The sequence below is a fragment of the Anolis sagrei genome, chromosome 2 (assembly GCF_037176765.1).
Source record: "Anolis sagrei isolate rAnoSag1 chromosome 2, rAnoSag1.mat, whole genome shotgun sequence".
NCBI lineage: Eukaryota > Metazoa > Chordata > Lepidosauria > Squamata > Dactyloidae > Anolis > Anolis sagrei.
In genome coordinates, this window is record NC_090022.1 from 198,240,482 (window position 1) to 198,262,799 (window position 22,318).

The window sequence follows — 22,318 nt, forward strand, 5'->3', positions numbered from 1 at the left end:
ATTCAATACTAATCAAGGTGGCCAAATGCAACATTCAAACTTGTCTCATGCAGACAAGAGTTATTTCTCCCACCCTGGGAATTCCACAGATATATAAACTCCACTTGCCTAGTTTCCAACAGACCTCACAACATCTGAGGATGTCTGCCATAGATGTGGGCAAAACGTCAAGAGAGAATGCTTTGGGAACATGGCCATACAGCCTGGAATACTCAATTATAACAGTGTTTCCAGTGAAAGTGGGATACTGGGAGAGAGAGAGTAAAGGTAAAGGTTTTCCCCTGACATGAAGTCCAGTCATGTCTGACTCTGGGGTGTGGTGCTCACCTCCATTTCTAAGCTGAAGAGCCAGCGTTGTCCATAGACACCTCCAAGGTCATGTGGCTGGCATGACTGCATGGAGGAAGAGAGAAGACAGAATGAATAGTGGGTGCCACAAATGAAAAGATGAAGCTGGGACCATTGTGACTTGCTGCCACTTGACTAGGATTATTCCCAGCAGCTATTCTGATCTGCTGGACAGGACCTGGGAGTTGATCTCACTGCATCAGAAGAAGCACTCAGTGATGAAGCCCAGGCTTTTTTATTTCTTTTTGCAGCTCTGTGTGAGAGAATTTGGATCTGGTGTGGGGTCCTGTGCCAAAAGCAGAAGGATTTAACAGTCCAGTTATTTTCTAGCCTGCGTCCCACATGTCCCAGTGGTTTCCAAACACTTCCTCAAGTTGAGTGTTTCTGGGAAGGCTTTAGACACTGGGCCAGGAAGTCCTTTTCCTAGCATTGGCCCAAGCCTGCAGGCCTTCTGTCACAGAACTTCCTTCACCAATTTCCTGTCTTCTGACCAGCAGACCAACTTCGGTTTGCCCAATTTTTCTCCATTCTTCCAAATTGTCACTACCTCAAGTTGGCTGAAAATGTGTCAATCCCTCTCCCCTCAATAGTCTTCAAAAACTCACTTGGTGTCATACAAAATTCCTCATATTTTGAATTTGCAGAAAAATCCCAAGACTCACATGGAATTTCATGTGGAATGGAATTGCTCGTAACAATCGTAACACTCTAGTTCTTAGGTAAAGGTTTTCCCCTGACATTAAGTCCAGTTGTGTCTGTCTTTGGAGGTTGGTATTCATCTCCATTTCTAAACTGAAGAGCCAGCATTGTGAAAGGATCCCCCCAGGCAGCAACCAGCCAGGTTTTGAAGCTGCAAGGCCATTCAATGCTAATCAAGGTGGTCAGTTGCAACGTTCACACTTGCCTCCAGCAGCTAGAGTTCTTTCTCCCACCCTGGGCATTCCACAGATATATAAATGTCACTTGCCTAGTTTCCAACAGACCTCACAAGCTCTGAGGATGCCTGCCAGAGATATGGGCGAAACGTCAAACGAAAAGTTCTTAGGTAAAGGTTTTCCCCTGACATTAAGTCCAGTTGTGTCTGACTTTGGGGGTTGTTGCTCATCTCCATTTCTGAGCTGAAGAGCTGGTGTTGTAAAAGGATCCCCCAGGCAGCAACCAACCAGGCTTTGAAGCTGCAAGGCCATTCAATGCTAATCAAGGTGGTCAATTGCAATGTTCACACTTGCCTCAAGCAGACAAGAGTTCTTTCTCCCACCCTGGACATTATTCCACAGATATATAAATGTCACTTGACTAGTTTCCAACAGACCTCACAAGCTCTGAGGATGCCTGTCATAAATGTGGGCGAAACATCAAACGAAAAGTTCTTAGGTAAAGGTTTTCCTCTGACATTAAGTCCAGTCATATCCGACTCTGGGGTGTGGTGCTCATCTCCATTTCTAAGCTGAAGAGCTGTCATTATCCGTAGACACCTCCAAGGTCATATGGCTGGCATGACTGCATGGAGCGCCGTTACCTATTGATCTACTCACATTTGCATGCTTTCAAACTGCTAGGCTGACAGAAGTTGGGCATGCGGGGGCTTATCCGGCTTCCCGGATTCGAACCTGTGACCTTTTGATCAGCAAGTTCAGCAGCTCAGCGGTTTAACCTGCTGCACCACTGGGAGCCTTGATATTCTGGGCTATATGGCTGTGTGGAAGGGCCCAGAATCTCTCCCAGATTGAACTGGGTTATATGGCAGTGTAGACCGGGCCTCTGTCGTTCCATTTTAAGCACCTGAGTATGGAAAAGTATGGATGAGAGACATAATGGAGCTTGACACATACTTTTATTTCATGCTCTGGCCTGGGTGAAAGGGTCAAATTCTGGGACTCAGCATATGAGGCTTGGCATGTGTAAGGTATGCTGAGGATAAGTCTCATCAGGACAATTTCCAGGTATATCCTTCCCATGCTTTTTGCCCACGATTCTGGAGTTAATGGATAGAGGAACGGGTTTCCTATCTTCTCCTCCCTTGCATACCTACTTCTGTTAGTTCCCTCCGTTCTTCTTGATCATATACTTCTTCGTGCCCCTACAGGATTGGTGATCAGGTAACCCACATCCGCATCCAGAATACGGGGGATTTTTATGACCTCTATGGAGGAGAAAAATTTGCCACTTTGTCTGAACTGGTGGAGTACTACACACAGCAGCAGGGATGTCTGCAAGACAAAGATGGAACCATTATCGATTTGCGATATCCGCTGAACTGCTCCGATCCCACGACAGAAAGGTATGAGAAAACAGACTGGCTTATGCCTACAACTGAACGCTCTCCCCTTTCTGCATCCAAACTCATGCACCAGCATTTGTACAGTTGTCCTCCCCCCCCCCCCCCCCCCGCATTTGTGCTTTGACTTTTATGGGTTTGATTATCCATGGAATTTAATTAAAATAGTGTTTCTCAACCTGGGGGTTGGTCGTGAGGGGGTTTCAGAGGAGTCACTAAAGGCTATCAGAAAACATATTTCTTAGGAACCCTTGTGGCAAAGAAGGGCGAAGATCTCTCCATCTGTCCTTCTCTTCCTTTTTGGAAACAGATGGCAAATCCTTCCACCAAAGGTCCTCCTCCTGCTGTGATTGGCCAGCCTCTCAGCCAAGGGGAGACTGTTTCTGAGACTCCTAGTGGTGAGGGGAGAGCAGGCGTGCAGTGTGGTGCGTATGTGCGAGTGAAGGAGAGCGCGGGAGTGAGGGAGAGCGCGCAAGGCTGGAGGGAGGCTCATGTCCCTTTCAAGGCTTGGGGAAAAGCACTCTTTGATTCGAGGTTAACTATAAATCCCAGCAACTACAACTCCCAAATGAAAAAAATCAATCCCCCCTCCAACCTCACCAGTATTCAAATTTGGGTGTATCAGGTATTTGTGCCAAATTTGGTCCCATGAATGAAAATACATCCTGCATACCAGATATTTACATTATGATTCATAACAGTAGCAAAATTTCAGTTATGAAGTAGCAACGAAAATAATTTTATGGTTGGGGTCAGCACAACATGAAGGTTGAGAAACACTGATTGAAAATGTTATCTCTAAGTGGTCCATGGTCCTCAAGCGTGATTCTATGGTCAACTTCCTCCAATATCACTGGAGAACATAGCGATGTCTAGAGAATACCCTCTCTAGGGATCCCTAGGTCCTCCAGTGCAATTCTGTGGTCATCCTAGAGTAGTGGTTCCCAATCTTTAAGAGACCATGAACCACTGAGGCAAAAATCGGATGCATCATAGACCATCAAGATCAATCAATCCCTCTCCCTGTCACCTGTACACAAAGGGCGCTCTCTCCTGTTGGGCTAGCCAAAAGGCAAGATCACCCATGTTCTCCTTTCCCTTTCCTTCTCATAAGGAGCCAGTGGTGGAGCTTTCCCTTGTGCCACACCTTCAGCGACCTGTGAGGTTTGACTGGGTCCTCCTCCTTTCAGTCCAACCTGTGAACAGGGATTCCTTGTATTGTTGAAGGCTTTCATAGCTGGAATCCCTGGGTTGTTGTAGATTTTTCGGGCTATATGGCCATGTTCTAGAAGCATTCTCTCCTGACGTTTTGCCTGCATCTATGACAAGCATCCTCAGAGGGAAGGAAGGACGAAAGGGTGGAAGGGAAGGATGGAAGGAGAAAGAGGGAGAGAGGGAAGTAGGGAGGAAAGAGGGAAGTAAGGAAGAAAGGGTGGAAGGATAAAGAGGGAGGGAAGGGAGGGCAGTAAGGAGGAAAGAAAGACAAAAGGGAAGGAAGAACAAAAGGGTGGAAGGGAAGGATGAAAGGAGAAAGAGGGAGTTAAGGAAGTAAAGAGAAAGAGGGAGAGAGGGAAGGAGGAAAGAGGGAAGGAAGGAAGGAAGGAAGGAAGGAGGAAGAGGAAGGTAAAGAAGCGGGGGGGGGGGGAAGGATGGAAGGAGGAAGGAAAGAGAGAAGGAAGGAAGGATAGGATGGTGAGAGAGAGGAGGACCTGAAAAAAGAGCCCAAGGGGCTGCATCCGGCCCCCGGGCCTAAGTTTGCCCATACCTGCTCTAACTCTAGCAAATGTGGAAGCTGACTGTACATGTCTTTGCAGTTAATTGGTTCAAATGCAATTATTTAAATGTAACGTTAGCTCTCAATATACGGCATTTCTTTACACTTGTTACCGGGGAGTTTCTGAACTGATAGCCCAATGTCACTTTGGGTCCTTTTGGCTTCACCAGATGAATGAATCTCCCCATAATACAACTGCTTTAGGGCTTCCTAGCTTATGGAACTTTCCCTATTCTTGAAAGAACAAAATGCCTTTCCAACCTGTCTGTTGCAGGCAATAAGATATTTTAAGCCAAAGTATGCATTTTGTCCCTATCCTTTCACTGTTGGGACCTCTTAGTGCTGGAACATGGCTCCAGACTGAGACTCTGTTTCCCTCTCAGGTTGGAAGAGGTTCCTTCTCTTGCTTCAGTCTTTAGATATTTAAACTTCCTGATGCAAAGATAGTAAAAACCGGGAGGTGGTTCTTGAGTTAGCTGATTTCTGGTTCCTAAAAATACTCTTGTAGCCTATGCCGAAATATGTTTAAGGTCTAAAAAAGGTAAGCAAAAGGGGAGAGGACTGATAATGTAAATCAGTGTTTCTCAACCTTCCTAGTGTCATGACCCCTTAATACATTTCCTCATGTTGTGGTGACCTCTAACCGTAAAATTATTTTCGTTGCCACTTAATAACTGTAATTTTACTACTGTTATGAATCCTAATGTAAATACCTCATCTGCAGGATGTATTTTCATTAATTGGACCAAATTTGGCACAAATACCCGTTACACCCAAATTTGAATACTGGTGGAGTTGGGGGAGATTATGTTTTCATTTGGGAGTTGCAGTTGCTTGGGATTTATAGTTCACCTACGATCAAAGAACATTCTGAACACCAATGATGGAATTGAACCAATCTTGGCAGACAGAACTCCCATGACCAACAGAAAATACTGGAAGGGTTTGGTGGGCATTAGCCTTGAGTTTTGGAGTTGTAGTTCACCTACATTGTTTGGACTCAAACAATGATGGATCTGGACCAAACTTGACACAGATATTCAATATGCCCAAATGTGAACACTGATGGAGTTTGAGGAAAATAACCTTGACATTTGAGAGTTGTAGTTGTTGGGATTTATAGTTCACCTACAATCAAAGAGCATTCTGAACCCCACCAACTACAGAATTTGGCCAAACTTCCCATGACCAACAGAAAATACTGTGTTTTCTGATGGTCTTTGGCGACACCCCCTTGTGACCCTCCCAGGGGTTCTGACCCCCAGGTTGAGAAACACTGATGTAAATGCATACATTAACATGCCAAATAAGACCATCTGCTCCCTGGGGCCTTGGCTGCTACAGAGCTGTGCATGGCAACATCCATTTGAGATTGGCATTTGCCATTTACTGGCTTCAGAGCCAGACTGATGTTCCATGAGGCCCCTTCCACACAGCTGACTAAAATCCCACATTCTCTGCTTTGAACTGGAATTTATGGCAGTGTGGACTCAGATAACCCAGTTCAAAGCCGATACTGTGGAATTTTCTACCTTGATATTCTGGGTTATTGGCTGTGTGGAAAGAACTTGAGGATATTTGCCTCAACCATTTCTCATTTGCTTCTCTTCCCTAGTCTTGTGCCTTTTATTCACTCTTGCTGTAGTCTGCTCACAGTGTCCTATAGAAATGCCACTTTCCCTTAAAATTGCCTCTCAAATTGCCTCTCAAAACACTCCTCAGGATTTTCTAGAGTATCTTCTGGGGGCTGAAAAGAATGATGTGTCAAGACAACCTGGACTGAGCCAGCTGTCATATTCATCCATTCATGTGTCCATATGTGAATGCCACCCCAAGTACAACCTGCGTCTTGTATTCCAATACCTGGAATCAGGTATCCATGCAAAGAAACAGATTCTCATAATCACCATGTTGTAGATGTTCAGGACAATTGCACACGTTTCAATTCTGGTTCTCTAATATAGAAGAATCCCCCACTTGGTTCTGATAAGATATCAATCTCCCTCGTGGCTCTTCCACGTATTTCAGTGTGGAGAGATCGCCTGAGCAAGGACTCATAATCTGCCTATGGCCATGTGATGAAGTTTCAGTGTCTGTGGATTTCCTCTGTTTCACCGATTTGCTATTTTTGGCCCATGGTTAAATGTGAAAATTGTGGTTTAGATAAGCTGTAGAACTCTTATGTTCAACATACAAGGAGAGCAGCTAAGAAAGCGTACGTGGCATAGCATTTTGGGCATTGGGATACAACTCTGGAGACCTGACTTTGAATCCCTGATCAGCCATGGAAACCTACTGGGTGGCCTTGGACAAGTCACACTCTTTCGATCCCAGAGAAAGGCAAAGGCAGCCCCCTCTGAACAAATCCAGCCAAGAAAACCCAGTGGCAGACGCCCCTACTATATAAAATCCAGATTATCTGCTTTGAACTGGATTATATGACAGTGTAGACTCATGTAGAATCATAGAGTTGGAAGAGACCTCGTGGGCCATCCAGTCCAATCCCCTGCCAAGAAGCAGGAAAATTGCATTCAAAGCACCCCTGACAGATGGCCATCCAGCCTCTGATTAAAAGCTTCCAAAGAAGGAGCCTCTTCCACACTCTGGTGCAGAGAGTTCCACTGCTGAACAGCTCTCACAGTCAGGAAGTTCTTCCTAATGTTCAGATGGAATCTCCTTTATAATCCAGTTCAAAGAGGATAATGTGGATTATCTGCTTTGATAATCTGGATTATATGGCAGTGTAGATGGGTCAGAGATATTTTAGGAAATGAAGGCACATAGATCAGATAATCTGTATAGGATTAAGTTTGACTCTCAGTGCTAGTACTGTATCCAAGATTATCTTTTGCCTTTACTTCAAATCTCTAGCACAAAATTTCTGTTTCCAAATGAGGATTTTGTACATTTTGCTTTGTATTAGACTAGTGTGGTCTCAACCTGTGGTCTGTGGACCACCAGTGGTCCGTAAGAACTAAAATATGGTCCTTGGCCTCACCATTACTACACTGTTGCAACGAGAGTACTGGTCTCGCAAAACCCTCTTATAGTGCAGAGGCTTATTATATATGGTTTTCTGTGGGTGAGCAGATGCCGACTATTGGCTGGCATATGTTCTGTATTTGAAACTAGAGCTGATGTGGTTTATCCAATGCAATTTTCTGAATCGGCACCCCAAATAACCAAACCGAATCTAGAGTTGACCAAAAAATGATTTGTAACCCTTTTGGTACTAATGTTGGAGAGTGGTCCCTGATCAAAAAAAAGTTGGGAACCACTGTATTAGACAGAAGCTCCAAGCTTCAGAGATCATGGTGGAGAGTGAGGCTTCTCCTCTTCCTTCACCCCATAGATAGGTGTCCTCTTATATCAGGGGTCCCCAAACTAAGGCCTACGGGTCGGATGCAGCCCTCCAAGGTGTTGTACCCAGCCCTCACTTTAGATTTAGGGTCACCCTAAGTCTGAAGCGACTTGAAGGCATATAACAGCAACAACAGTCAGCCATCAGCCAAAAGCAGGCCCACACTTCCCACTGAAATACTGGTAAGTTCATGTTGGTTGGGGAGCCCCCTGTGGGGCAGTGGGTTAAACCGCTGAGCTGCTAAACTTGTTGAGCAAAAGGTTGCAGGTTCAGTTCCAGGGAGCGGCGTGAGGTTCCGCTGTCAGCCGCAGCTTCTGCCAACCTAGCAGTCCGAAAACATGCAAATGTGAGTAGATCAATAGGTACCGCTTCAGCGGGAAGGTAATGGCGCTCCATGCAGTCATGGAGGTGTCTATGGACAATGCTGGCTCTTCAGCTTAGAAATTGAGATGAGCACCAACCCCTAGAGTCAGACACAACTGGACTTAATGTCAGGGGAAACCTTTACCATGTTGGTTCAATTTTTTCTTCATTTTAGATATTGTATTGTTCTTTCATGGTGTTTTTTGTTTTGTTTTGTTTTGCACTACAAATAAGATATGTGCAGTGTGCATTGGAATTTGTTCATTTCTCCTCAAATGATAATCTGGCCCCTCGACAGTCTGACGGATCGTGACCTGGCCCCCTGCTTTAAAAGTTTGAGGACCCGTGCCTTATAGAGTAGTTTCAACTCTCTAGGGAGTGTATGTGTGTGCGTTTGTGTGCATCCAAAGTGTAGCAGTTGGTCAGGGACCCTGCTGCTTCCTCCCTTGCGGTTGGAAAGTTCTGCCCTTCGGGCCCTTACGAAAGCTCTCTAGCTCTTTCTGCCATCCCTCCCACCCAAGATTTTCCATCACGTGGCTTCCTCCCATTTGGTCCTCTCAGCTTAACTGTTTCCTCCCTGCAGAGAGGAAGGCCTTTCTCCATAGCTACTATGCTTGAGCATTTGTAAATGGCAAGCGTTGCAATTCTGTATTTCCATGCATCTTTCAAAAGATAAAGAGAAAGAGGGGACATTTCCAAAACACAAGCAGTCGAGCATTAGAAGTTCCCTAGCACCCATTTCAATAAGCACACAATTCCCCTTATGCTAATAATAATAATATGCAACTGGAAAAGCTTACACAATATGAGGATTTAAAGATCAAACTGCAAAGACTCTGGCACAAACTAGTAAAGGTGGTCCCATTAGTGATCGGCGCACTGGGTGCAGTGCTTAAAGACCTTGGCCAACACTGTCAGCTGCAAAAGGCCACCCTATTTGGATCTGCACACATTATTCGCTGATACATCTCACAGTCCAGTTGTGATTGATTTTTTTTTTCATTCTTGCCAAAAAAATCTCCATGTCAATTCTTTTAATTCAAAGACTGAATGTCTTTGAGGGATGTTGGCTCATATTCACAATTTTTGGTGAATTTTCAGTTGTTGGTGATCTTTTGTCTCTTCCTTTTTCGCTGTCTCTTTCTCTTTTTGCCCAGGATATTAATTCTTGCTCCACTCTTCATCTCTCAGTTCTTCTTTTGTTTAACTTCCACTGAATCTCTATTTCTTTTCAATCAAAATTTAATTATATATAGTAAAGGTAAAGGTTTTCCCCTGACATTAAGTCCAGTTGAGTCCGATTCTGGGTATTGGTGCTCATCTTCATTTCTAAATCGAAGAGCAGGCGTTGTCTGCAGACACCTCCAAGGTCATGTAGCCAGCATGACTGCATGGAGCACCGTTACCTTCCCGCTGGAGCGGTACCTATTGATCTACTCACATTTGTATGTTTTCGAACTGCTAGGTTGGCAGAAGTTGGGGCTGACAACGGAATCCCACGCCACTCCCTGGATTCAAATCTGCAACCTTTCGGTCAACAAGTTTAGCAGCTCAGCGATTTAACCCACTGTGCCACCGGGGGTTCCCATATATATATTTATATAAATAAAAATGTATTGTTCGTTTGTGGTGTTAACATAACTGAAAAATCATTGGACGAATTGACACTAAAATTGGACACAATACACCTATCAGGCCAACGAGTGACCATCACTCATTAAAACACCGAAAAACATAGCAGAAGAGACTTAAAAAGCCCAAAAACAAAAAATGCATTACAACGCATGTGCAAAACCACATATATACACAAACACACATATATACACATATACACAGACTGGGCCACAGCAACACGTGGCAGGGGACGGCTAGTGTGTGTATATATATATACATCTGTCCCATACACACACATATGAAAAATAAAATCTTGAAAAGCAAAAGAGCCATAAACAGCACGGCTAAAAGTTTTTTTAAAAGATAACAATCCAAAACTGCGATGACAGGTTAAATCCTCCAAGTCTCATCTCCATACAAAACCTGCAACCCCACCCCCACTCCTGTCATTTCAAGCTGTATGGAGAACTTTTCACTCCAGAAGAAGACCTTAAAAACTGTTTCTGTGCAGGTGCTGGATTCCTCCTGGACAGGGAAAATAAATAATAGCCAGTAGAGTCGTGCACGGAATTCGTTTTGTCTGTTTAATTTGTTATTTCATTCCTTTCATTCCTTTTGGGAGCACATAACGGGAAGCCCCCTTCCAGCACGAAATTAAACTCGACACGAAAGCAAGCAGTAGTGGTTACCGGCTCCTGGCCTGTTTTTCATGGCACTCCTCATGTGGTCCCACTGAGAACTGCCACATGCTCTTCCTTCAGAGCCCTGCCTGTTGGGCCGCTGTCTGCCTCACCTGTTGTCTGCCTGCTTTGCCTCAACCACCGCCACCCACGTCCTCTGTAAACGGAGGGGAAAGCATCACAGGAAGAGTGGTATCTTAAACACTTTCTTTAAACCCAGGTCTCCTCTGCAGACTGAGGAGAAAGCATCACAGGAAGAGTGGCATCCTAAGTAACTCTGATGCTTTTAATCCAGGTGGTAATGAAGGATCTAGCCCTAAAACTAAGGTGAAGGGGAGCCTGGGGAAGGCTGGCCATTGCCACCAATGGACTGAAAATTTTCATTTTTTTGTTCGTAGAACAAAAACGCCCTTTCGAAAAAGCAGCCAATTTCGGGAGGTGCGCAAAAAGGAAAACAGGGGCTTATGAATAAAACAAACTGAAACTGATACTGATTCTATACAAATGTACAAGCCTAGTAGCCAGCCATGACCTTGACTTGAGCAATATAAACCATTCCCTCTTATTAGGCAAGGAGTCTGGGTGTGTGGTATTGGCCAACCAATGAAACTTGATTTTCTGGATCTATTGCAATTGCACTTCAGGACTGCTTTTGGAATAGAAAGTACCATAGTCACCCCCTGGCAGGCATGTAGCCGGGGGGGGGAGGGGGCTTGAGGGGCTTCAGCCCCCCCCCGAAATTCTCATGATGGTTCGCGGAAAGGCCTTACTGGTGCATTATTTAAACTGTTATGTTTATTCATATCATGATCTGATCACCATGCTCAATATATCCCATATGCATGGGGGTATTGGGGTAACGATGCAAAAGGTTTGCTAGGGTAGACCCTCTTTCACTCAGACTCAGCCCGCCCCCCCGAAACAAACTCAGCCCCTCCCCCCCCCCCGAATCAAAATCCTGGCTACGGGCCTGCCCCCTGGGGTTTGTTTTCTGAAAGAATGGGAAAAAAGGAGTGTCATCCTATGGATTATTGTCGACTTTTTGGAAGCTATCCGTATTGTCAAACATGATAATCGCTCTGGATGGATTTTGGGGGCTGCTTTTACTTAGATGATGGAAGTAGTTTTGAGAGCAATGTTTTGGCCCCTGGAAGTTGTGCTTCGTCACCGTTGCTTGTATATTAGATCCTTCCATATCCAGCATCAGAGTCCCCGGTGGCGCAGTGGGTTAAACCCCTGTGCCAGCAGGACTGAAGACCAACAGGTCGCAGGTTTGAATCAGGGGAGAGGCGGATGAGCTCCCTCTATCAGCTCCAGCTCCTCATGCGGGGACATGAGAGAAGCCTTCCACAAGGATGATAAAACATCAAATCATCTGGGCGTCCCCTGGGAAATGTCCTAGCAGACAGCCAATTCTCTCACACCAGAAGCACTTGCAGTTTCTCAAGTCACTCCTGACACAACAAAAAAATAAATAAATTAGAGTCTCACTAATAAGAAGTGATCCCTAGAGCAGAGCTTTCCAAAGCGTGTGTTGGGGCATACTAGCGTGCCGCCTGTAGTCCCTGTGTGTGTCACTTGACAGTCCTGGTATTGCTATGGAAATTGTTAATATTTGCTGGTGATGGTCATTGTACTGCTTCTTGTTTGTTTTTGTTGCTGTTGTTATTCTCTGCTTTGGGCTGAGAGAGCATGGGATCCTAATTAAGGCCCCTTCTACACTACCATATAATCCAGATTATCAAATCTGATAATCCACATTATCTACTTTGAAGTGGATTATATGAGTCTACACTGTCATATAATCCAGTTCAAAGCAAAGAATCTAGTTTTTATATGGCAGTGTAGAAGGGGCCTGAGATATGCTCACATAATTTTGCCTTGCCTTTGCAAACCTGGGCTTGGAAATTTTGCCCCTGGCAAAATATAATGGAAATAGAACAATTAATGTGTCTTACAGTATTATTATTAGAATTGTTAGAATAATGGACAGTAATCGATTTGATGTAAACATGGAGTGGGATAGTGGAGCCAGGGTTCACAGGATCAAAGTGTTGGGATTTATAGATTAGGAGGGACGATAATGTAACCTACTATCCCTTCAGTGTTTTTGTCCTTCTAAACTTATCCGCAATTCATTTGGGAATGGATTTTGCAAGTAATAACAGTAGAGGTTGAACATTCCTTATCCAAAATGCTTGGGGCTAAAAGTGTTCTGGATTTTCAGATTTTATTTATTTATTTATTTATTTATTTATGGATTTTGAAATACCTGCACTTCCATAAATGTACCTAATGTGATATTTTGGAGAGGAGACCCAAGTCTAAACACAAAATTTAGTTTTGCTTCACACGTACCTTAAATATATAATTTTATACACAATATTTTAGATTATTTTGTGCATGTTACAAAGTGCATATTGAACCATAAAAAAGCAAAGGTGTCACTATCTCAGCCACCCATGTGGACAATTTTGGAATTGGGCGTACTTTGGATATCAGAATTCCAGATAATAGATCCTCAACCTGTATGTTATTGTTGTGAGCAACTGCTTTCAATCTAGGCCCTTCCACACAGCTGTATAAAATCCCACATTATCTACTTTGAACGGGGTTATATGGCAGTGTGGACTCAGATAACCCAGTTCAAAGCAGACACTGTGGGATTTTCTGCCTTGATATTCTGGGTTATATGGCTGTGTGGAAGGGCCTTCAGATGCCAATTTCTTGAAATGGCTAGGCGTGCTCATCTCCATTTCTAAGAGATAGTCAAGTTAATTAGGGTTGTTGTTGTTGTGTACCTTTAAGTCATTCCAGATTTTGGGTGACCCTAAGGAACCTTCCACACAGCCATGTAACCCAGAATATCAAGTCAGAAAATCCCACAATATCTGCTCTGCGCTGGGTTATCTGAGTCCACACTGCCATATAACCCAGTTCAATGTGGATTTTATACAGCTGTGTGGAAGGTTCCCCAGATAGTTTCTGTTACTCTGGTTATGCTCCATCAATATTTACTCTGCTTCTGTGTTCACATCTCCTCCTCAGGTGGTATCATGGACACCTTTCTGGACCAGCAGCTGAAACTTTACTTCAAACCAAGGCTACACCATGGACCTTCTTGGTGCGAGAGAGCCTTAGTAAACCTGGCGATTTTGTGTTGTCTGTGCTGACAGACCAGCCTAAATCTGGAAGTGATGCTACTCCAGCTGGAGCCACCAACACCCCCAAAGAGCAGTTCAAAGTCACTCATGTCAAGGTCATGTGCGAGGTGAGACTCCAGGAGTAAGGCAGGGGGAGGAGGAACCAGGAACCCTCTTCCTTCCCACAGGGCAGCCTGTCATGCACCCTCAGTGCATTTCCCTTAGGCTCTGTCTACACTGCCATATAATCCAGTTTCTAACTTCAGATTCTCTGCTTTGAACTAGATTATATGAGTATATTATATGAGTATACACTGCCACATAATCCAGTTCAAAGCAGATAATCTGGATTCAGAAACTGGATTATATGGCAGTGTAGCTAAGGCCTCACATCTCCAAATTTAGAAATGATCAAGACCCCCGTCAATCTCATTTATTTAGTTAGTATACTTTACGAATTTGTATCTGACTCTTCTTTAAGCAAGGTACGAGGCTTGAATGAAAAGTAATGCCTCCACCTTCGTAACTCCTCAACAGATGGCAGTACTGGTATGCGGCTTGTTCAGTGGACTCCCCTCTACAGTTCCATTTTGGTGGGAAGCCTTAGCATTGAATGATTGTGTTGTTAAAGTGCGAAGTATGGAACCCTGCACAGACAGTTGGTCGATGCGACTTATGCAATGTGCAGTCATTGAATTATTGACAGCAGAATGTGTCACCCCAAAGGAGAGTCATGAGAGAATGCAAGTTGGTTATGGTGATTGTGTTGATGTTAGTACTGTGCGTGGTTGGGCGAGTAAGTTTAAAGATGTTGAGGTGGGAACATTTGACTTGCATGACAAACAAAGAGTTGGACGAGTTTCACAAGTGAAAGGTTGACAGATTGACTCAGGACAATCGTCGTATCACTCAGAGAGAAATTTCAAGCATAATCGGCATTTCACAAGAACGTGTGGGTCACATTATTGCTTTGCTTGGCTATTGGAAGATGCGTACGATGCGTACCCAGGATGAGAGAACTATGAGACGCTGGTTGCGAAAACAGAGTATTGACTTCTTCCGTGACGGCTTCGGAAAACTTGTTCATTGTTGGCAGAAATGTATCCAATTGTCTGGTGATTATGTGGAAAAGTGAATAGTGGTAGTTAAAGAGCACATTCTAACAAACACACAGGCAAAGGCCAAGGCTTCTCCTTTCATTCCCAGCTTTGGAGGCGGTGCTCAACTCCTGCATCTGTAGACACCTCCTGGTCATGTGGCCGGCATGACTGCTTGGAGCGTCTTTTTGCCTTTTCCCACCAATGCGGTACCTATTGATCTACTCACATTTGCATGTTTTCAAACTGCTAGGTTGGCAGGAGCTAGGGCTAACAGCAGGAGCTCACCCCATCTTGCGGATTCAAACTGCCAACTGTAGCCACTGTGATCAGGAGAACGGACATTTTAGCGTGGCCACATGGCCCCAGAGTAATTTGTGTTGGTCTTGACAAAATCCTCAGAAAATTAATATTCAGTATTGTTTACTTTAGAAAGGAAAATACACTATCGGTGGCCCAGAAAAATTCAGCAATTTGTCTGACCTCGTGGATCATTTTAAGAAGGCTGGCATTGAAGAGGCATCTGGATCCTATGTGTATTTAAGACAGGTAAATATGAAAAATTAACATACAAAGTAAGATTGGAGAGAGAAGAAGTAAAACGGAGTGTGTTCAAGGTAATATAGAAACCACTTAATAATAAAAGACTAGAAGACTCAGAGCGGATTACAGCATTTACATATATAGGCAAACAGTCTATGCCAGGGGTCCACAAACTTTTTAAACAAAGGGCCAGGTCACAATCCCTCAAACTGTTGGAGGGCCGGATTACAATTTGGAAAAAAAAAGAATGAATTCCTATGCACAGTGCACATATTTTATTTGTAGTACAAAAAACACTTTAGAACAATACAATAATTAAAATGAAGAACAATTTTAACAAATATAAACTTATTAGTATTTAATATATTGGCAGGCCATCAAATGCTAATCAAGGTGGTCACTTGAAACATTCACATCTAGCTCCAGCAGACAAGAGTCCTTTGTCCCACCCTGGTCATTCCACAGATATATAAACCCATTTTCCTAGTTCCAATAGACCTCACTACCTCTGAGGATGCTTGCCATAGATACAGGTGTAACGTCAGGAGAAAATGCCTCTAGAACATGACCATATAGCCCGGAAAAAACCTACAACAACAACCTTATTAGCATTTCATTGGGAAGTGTGGGCCTGTTTTTGGCCGATGAGATAGGATTGTTGTTGTGTGCTTTCAAGTCGTTTCTGACTTAGGTTGACCCTGAGTGAGGGCCGGGTAAATGACCTTGGAGGGCCGTATTCAGCCCCCGGGCCATAGTTTGAGGACCCCTGGTCTATGCCTTTACATTCCTATAAAATGAGACACAGAAACTCAAACCAAGGCAGAGGCTTCTCCTTTCATTTCTGGCTTCTGGAGGTGGTGCTCATCTCTGGCTCTTTTGCAAAGCGAGGAGCCTGCGTTGTCATCTCCTGGTTGTGTGGCCGGCAAGGTTGCTTTGGAGCATCTCTTTGCCTTTTCCTGCTGAAGCGGTACCTATTTATCTACTCACATTTTGTATTTTTTCAAACTGTTAGGTTGACAGCAACTGGAGCTGACAGATGGGAGCTCACCCCATCTTACAGATTTGAACTGCTGACCTTCATGTCAGCAGTTCAGCAGTACAAGGGTTTAACCCATTGCACCACCGCGGCTCAGATATTTACTACCTATATGTGCTAGAGCAATAGCAGACTTAAAACAGGAGAAATTTTTGATAAATGACCAAGGCAAGATACAACTATTGATAAAAAAACAGACAAGTAAACAGAGGATAATTGATTAGTAATAGGATTGACGGGGATGTAGTTTCTATGCATCTATAATTAGGAGAGGGGAGGGAGGATGAGATAAACAGCAAGGTTTAAACTACAGTTTATTACTGTACTGTTACATTGTATATACTGTAAAACATTATTTTTTTTAAAAAAGAAAACAAACCAAATCGGCAGGTAAATATGGCTGTTCATAAAAAGGGGGGTTCCCCTTGCCTGACTGTCTCCATTGCTATTTTTTATAATGCTTGTTAGGTATTTCCTTTTAAACAGCTGAAGAAGCACAAAGCTAAAGTAGACGATAGTGAAGAAAGACATGATTTGTTCAAACAAATCATAAAACTTGGATTTCAAAAGTAAACTCAGCCTCAGACTTCTCCTATCCTCTCGTCTGTAGCAAGTAAAATGTAAAGTATCTGACAAGAAACTTTTCAAAGTATGGAATATGTATAGAAAAGATTGAGGAGAGATATTCTTCTTCTGTCCAAAATAATTGGGGGAAGTGGTTTTGCCTAAGGAACGGTTTAAACCTTCTTCAGGGAAATAGATGGTGTATTTACAATGCAGTTTAGCTCCATTTTAACTGCCATGGCTCAATGTTATGTAATCATGGTGCCCTTGAGTCTAGGATGCGGAAAAATGGCTTCAAACTACAAGAGAGGAGATTCCATCTGAACATGAGGAAGAACTTCTTGACTGTGAGAGCTGTTCAGCAGTGGAACTCTCTGCCCCGGAGTGTGGTGGAGGCTCCTCCTTTGGAAGCTTTTGAACAGAGGCTGGATGGCCATCTGTTGGGGGTGCTTTGAATGCAATTTTCCTGCTTCTTGGCAAGGAGGTTGGACTGGATGGCCCATGAGGTCTCTTCCAACTCTATGATTCTATGAGCCGTGGCTTTACAAAGTCTCTAGCCTTCCTTCCTTATTTATTTACTTATTTACTCTACTTATATCCCACCTTTCTCTACTCCGAAAGGGACTCAAGGCGGATTTACATATAGGCAGCTATTGAATGCCTTTAAACAACATACAATTAAAATACATTTAAGTTAAAATTCAAAATTGAAATTAATACACTTTAAAACATTTTTAAAAATTCCATTCACTATTAAAATCACGCCACCCACAATCATAATCCAGGCCATTCCAATAATCATTGCACATATTCTGTATCTATTATTGCACTATAGTTTTAGTCCTTCACCAAATGCCAAATCCCATGTTTAGAATGCATTGAGCCATGCAGTTTAAAGCGGTGTCAAACTACAGTAATTCTATAGTGAAGTAGATGCAGCCTTAGGATGGATCTACGCTGTCATATAAAATCCAGATTATTTTATTTGAACAGGATTACATGGCAGTGTAGACTCATATAATCCGGTTCAAAGCAGAAAATGTGGATTATCTGCTTTGATAATCTATGGCAGTGTAGATCCATCCTGGGTGAAGCAGGACAAGTGTGGGATGAGGGTCTCAACTGGAACTGTTTGAAGCAATGCATTGACAGGGATGAACCCATCCACATTCTGATGTGCCACAAAGCCTTGTCCTTTGATTCCTACCTTTTATTTCTGTCTTGGAGAAGCACCTTCTTTGAACCACGTTTTTTGTGTGCTTATCCCTTGCTCCAGCCTTTTAACGCCACCCGGGTGAATGCAGCTGACATTGAAGACAGGGTTCAAATGCTCAACAAGAGGAGCCAAATAGAAGAGGCAGCCAAAGGTGGCTTCTGGGAGGAGTTTGATGTAAGTAGAGAGTTGCGCTTGGAGTGGGAGGAGAGTGGCCCACGGACTGAATGGGGATCCTAAGGATGTTTTTGTGGGCTCAGATTTTTAAGCTCCATTTTTTTTGCTCTATGATGTTCCTGAGGTAAGTGTGGGAGACAATTTGGACCCACTTGAGTTGTTTTATTTATTTATTTATTTATTTCCTATATTTATACCTCGCTCTTCTCACCCCCAAGAGGGGACTCAAGGTGGCCTCACAAACACCATACGGTGTCATCATAATAAAACAATCAGCAATACATTAAAATATTAAAAATATTAAAACAATAATTAAAACAATTGATTAATTGTTTTAAGCCCCCAAATCAGACCTTTTCCCAATAGGAAGTGACTTGCCCCTACCTTTTTTCATATATTCATAAATTATCTGGAAGAAATCTTATCAGACATTTCCCCAAGCTTGGAACAAGAAGAATCCCCTTATTGCTCTATGCTGATGATGCCGCTATCGTCTCATGCTTCAGGGCAGGACTTGGAAGTTGATTCCAAACATTTATTTTTGCTAGCTGCTTTTGAACCTTGTATTTAACATTTACCCATATATACTTGAGTGTAAGCCTGAATATAAGCTGAGTCACCTAATTTTACCACAAAAACACTGGGAAAACGTATTGACTCGAGTATAAGTCGTGGGTGGGAAATGCAGCAGCTACTGGTAAATTTCAAAATAAAAATAGATACCAATAAAATTACAGTAATAGAAGCATCGGTAGGTTAAATGTTTTTGAATATTTACATAGAAATGTAATTTAAGATAAGACTGTCAAACTCTGATTAAACCTTTATTTATTTACGATATTTATTGATGTTTAATTGTTGATGATGCTACTGTTTTTAACTGTCCTATATTAGTTTTGTAATGTTTTGCATTGAATTTTGCTGTTGTTAACTGCTTTGAGTTGCCTAGGGGCTGAGAAAAGCGGTATATAAATGTAAATAAATAATAGATAAATAAATTTATTTATTTACGATATTTATAGCCTGCCTTTCTCAATCATACAGCGACTCAAGGTGGGTTACAGATTGACACAATTCAATGTCAGGCATTCATAAAAGTGCCATTAAAAACAATCAACATTACAATATAAAACATAAATAAAAAACGTTAAAGCATATATTCATCGGTGTCATCTTGTTATTCTAACCTTCTTCAGTGTAAGTGTGCTTGCATATCCTTCCAATAATAATTAAGAGAGTAAAATAATAAATAGGATAATAACAATAATAAATAGAGAAAAATAAGAAATTCAATAATAATAATAATAATAATAATAATAATAATAATAATAGAGTAAATAATGTAAATTTAATAATAATAATAATAAATAGAGTAAAATAATAAATTTAATAAAATAATTCTAATAAAGAGTAAATAATAAATAACCTTGGACTTGAGTATAAGCCAAGGGGAGCTTTTTCAGCCTCTAAAAGGGGTTGAAAACTAGGCTTATACTCAAGTATATTCAGTAAGTATCCTCTCCCACTTTCCGATGTGCCACGTGAGCCTCTCTCTTCCCTAAATGTCCTTCTTCTCCACCTCTTTCTTTTGCAGAGCTTGCAGAAACAGGAGACTAAGAATTTGCATGAACGGACTGAGGGCCAAAGACCAGAAAATAAGTGCAAGAACCGCTATAAGAACATTTTGCCATGTGAGTTTTGAGCGTTATCTCTCTCAGCAAGAAATATTGTCTGTTCAGTGCTTCAAAGAAGCAAATGCTCCAAACTGAAGTAGAACATTGTCACAGAGACTAAGTTCTGGCTGGAAAGACCACCTCCTAATAAAGGAGGATTGACTAAAATCCCACATTATCTACTTTAAACTGGAATATATAGCAGCGCGGACTCAAATAACCCAGTTCAAAGCAGATATTGAGGGATTTTCTGCCTTGATATTCTGGGATATATGGCTGTGTGAAAGGGCTCTTCGTCTAACACTATTGGCTTCAAGTATTGAAGCTGAGGTTGTTTGAGGTGGAGAGATTGATCTGTGGGGGATTATTTTGGGAGAACATTATTTCTGTAGTATTTGGATGAGACTCCTCTAGGGCAGCATTCAAATGGATTCAGTTACAAAAGGCAAACTCACACCATCCCTCATCTTGGTGTCTTGCTCCAGGAAGGTTGTCAAAGCAGTGTAGATCCAGCCTATAATCATAAAATTATAGAATCATAGAGTTGGAAGAGACTTCGTGGGTCATCCAGTCCAATCCCCTGCCAAGAAGCAGGAAAATTGCATTCGAAGCACTCCCAACAGTTGGCCATCCAGTCTCTGTTTAAAAGCCTAAGAGACATTGGCTGCTCTTTCTTCCCTTGATTTGTCCAGTCACTTTTGGAGCCATTGTAACAATGTGTGGTAGTAAGTTCTGTAAACTATGGGCAACCAGGCTTCTTTCTGCACCAGAACAATTAGACTCATGGGCGTCCTAGCAATTTGGTTGTCCCTTTAATGTAATTTTCCCCAGATAATGAAAAAAAGAGAGAGATTGAGGGAGGGAGATGATTTGCAAAGCCTTGTCATGATATCTGTCTTCTTTGTACTACTCAGCTTGCAAATGCCACCTTACCCAAAGGCACTGTTGCTTTAGTGACATGTTAACTCTGCTCTTCTAGTTGACCGCTCCCGTGTCATCCTCCAAGACAGAGATGGGAATGTTGCTGGATCGGATTATATCAATGCCAACTACATCAAGGTGAGGAAAAGAGTCCCCTGCTGGGGTGAGCAGGCGGAGCAAAAGAAGCCTTGTGTTTATTATACGAGGGTTGAATGAAAAGTAATATCTCCACCTTCGTAACTCCTCAACAGATGGCAGTACTGGTATGTAGCAAGTACTGGCTTGTTCAGTAGACTCTCCTCTACAATTCCATTTTGGCAGGAAGCCTTAGCATTGAACGGTTGTGTTGTTAAAGTGCGAAGTACAGAACCCTGCACAGATGGTCGGTCAATGCGACTTATGCAATGTGCAGTCTTTGAATTCTTGACAGCAGAAGGTGTCACCTCAACATCTTTAAACTTACTTGCCCAATGACACACAGTACTCACATCAACACAATCACCATAAACAGCTTGCATTCTCTGATTAATCTCCTTTGGGGTGGTACCTTCTGCGGTCAAGAATTTAATGACTGCACATTTCTTGAGTCGCATTGACCAAACGTCTGCTCAGGGTTCCATACTTCACACTTTAACAACACAACCATTCAATGCTAAGGCTTCCTCCCAAAATGGAACTGTAGAGGAGAGTCTACTGAATAAGCCACTACCTGCCACATACCAGTACTGCCATCTGTTGAGGAGTTACGAAGGTGGAGGCATTTCGGCCATTTCAAAAACATTTGTAAGCCAATTTTCTGATCTTGGTGGGTTTTGTTGTTTCCATAGTTTTGCATATTCAATTCTTGCCACTGTTATCATATAAAGAGAGATTCTTTCTTGGCATTTCAATGCCTGCTTGTCTAATATTTCCAAAAGGAAAAGTTCTGGTTTCAATGGGATTTTGCACTTTAATATAGTTTCCATGTCTCTTTGGATTTTTATCCAGTACTCTTTAGCTTTTGGACAAGTCCACCACAAATAGTAAAAAGTCCCAGTTGTTTGTTTGCATTTCCAACATGAAAGCAGTTCCTGGTGTTTCTGATTCTTTGCAGAACACAATGGTTAGCCCTGAAGAGTGCACCAAAACATATATTGCTAGCCAAGGTTGCCTGGACGCCACCGTCAATGATTTCTGGCAGATGGTATGGCAGGAAAATTCACGTATCATTGTGATGACCACCCGGGAGGTGGAGAAAGGAAGGGTAAGTAGAAGCCCTTGTCCTCCAAAAGGAGTCTGATCCGGTCATCCACCTGCCTTCACAATATATACCTTATCATTTGTTTCTTTTGTCTTCAGTGACTAAACTCTAGTCATAGAGTTTAGTACAGCATTTCTCAACCTGGCGGTCGGGACCCTTGGGGGGGGGGTGTCGTAAGGAGGATATCAGAGGGGTCGCCAAAGAGCATCAGAAATCACAGTATTTTCTGTTGTTCATGGGGGTTCTGTGTGGGAAGTTTGGCCCAATTCTGTCGTTACAACTCCCAAATGTCA

At 42.7% G+C, this 22,318-nt stretch overlaps 1 protein-coding gene across 4 annotated transcripts in view; it reads left to right on the plus strand.

Annotated features, from left to right (window-relative positions):
- PTPN6 (protein tyrosine phosphatase non-receptor type 6) overlaps nucleotides 1-22,318 on the plus strand; it is a 44,476-nt gene that overhangs the window by 12,921 nt on the left and 9,237 nt on the right. For all 4 annotated transcript variants that reach the window (XM_060762594.2, XM_060762595.2, XM_060762596.2 and 1 more), the window contains 7 exons: nucleotides 2,435-2,629; nucleotides 13,467-13,689; nucleotides 15,091-15,207; nucleotides 18,078-18,191; nucleotides 19,786-19,882; nucleotides 20,844-20,923; nucleotides 21,879-22,028. In XM_060762594.2, the coding sequence (XP_060618577.2) occupies nucleotides 2,435-2,629; nucleotides 13,467-13,689; nucleotides 15,091-15,207; nucleotides 18,078-18,191; nucleotides 19,786-19,882; nucleotides 20,844-20,923; nucleotides 21,879-22,028 (976 nt within the window). The remainder of the gene's footprint in view (nucleotides 1-2,434; nucleotides 2,630-13,466; nucleotides 13,690-15,090; nucleotides 15,208-18,077; nucleotides 18,192-19,785; nucleotides 19,883-20,843; nucleotides 20,924-21,878; nucleotides 22,029-22,318) is intronic.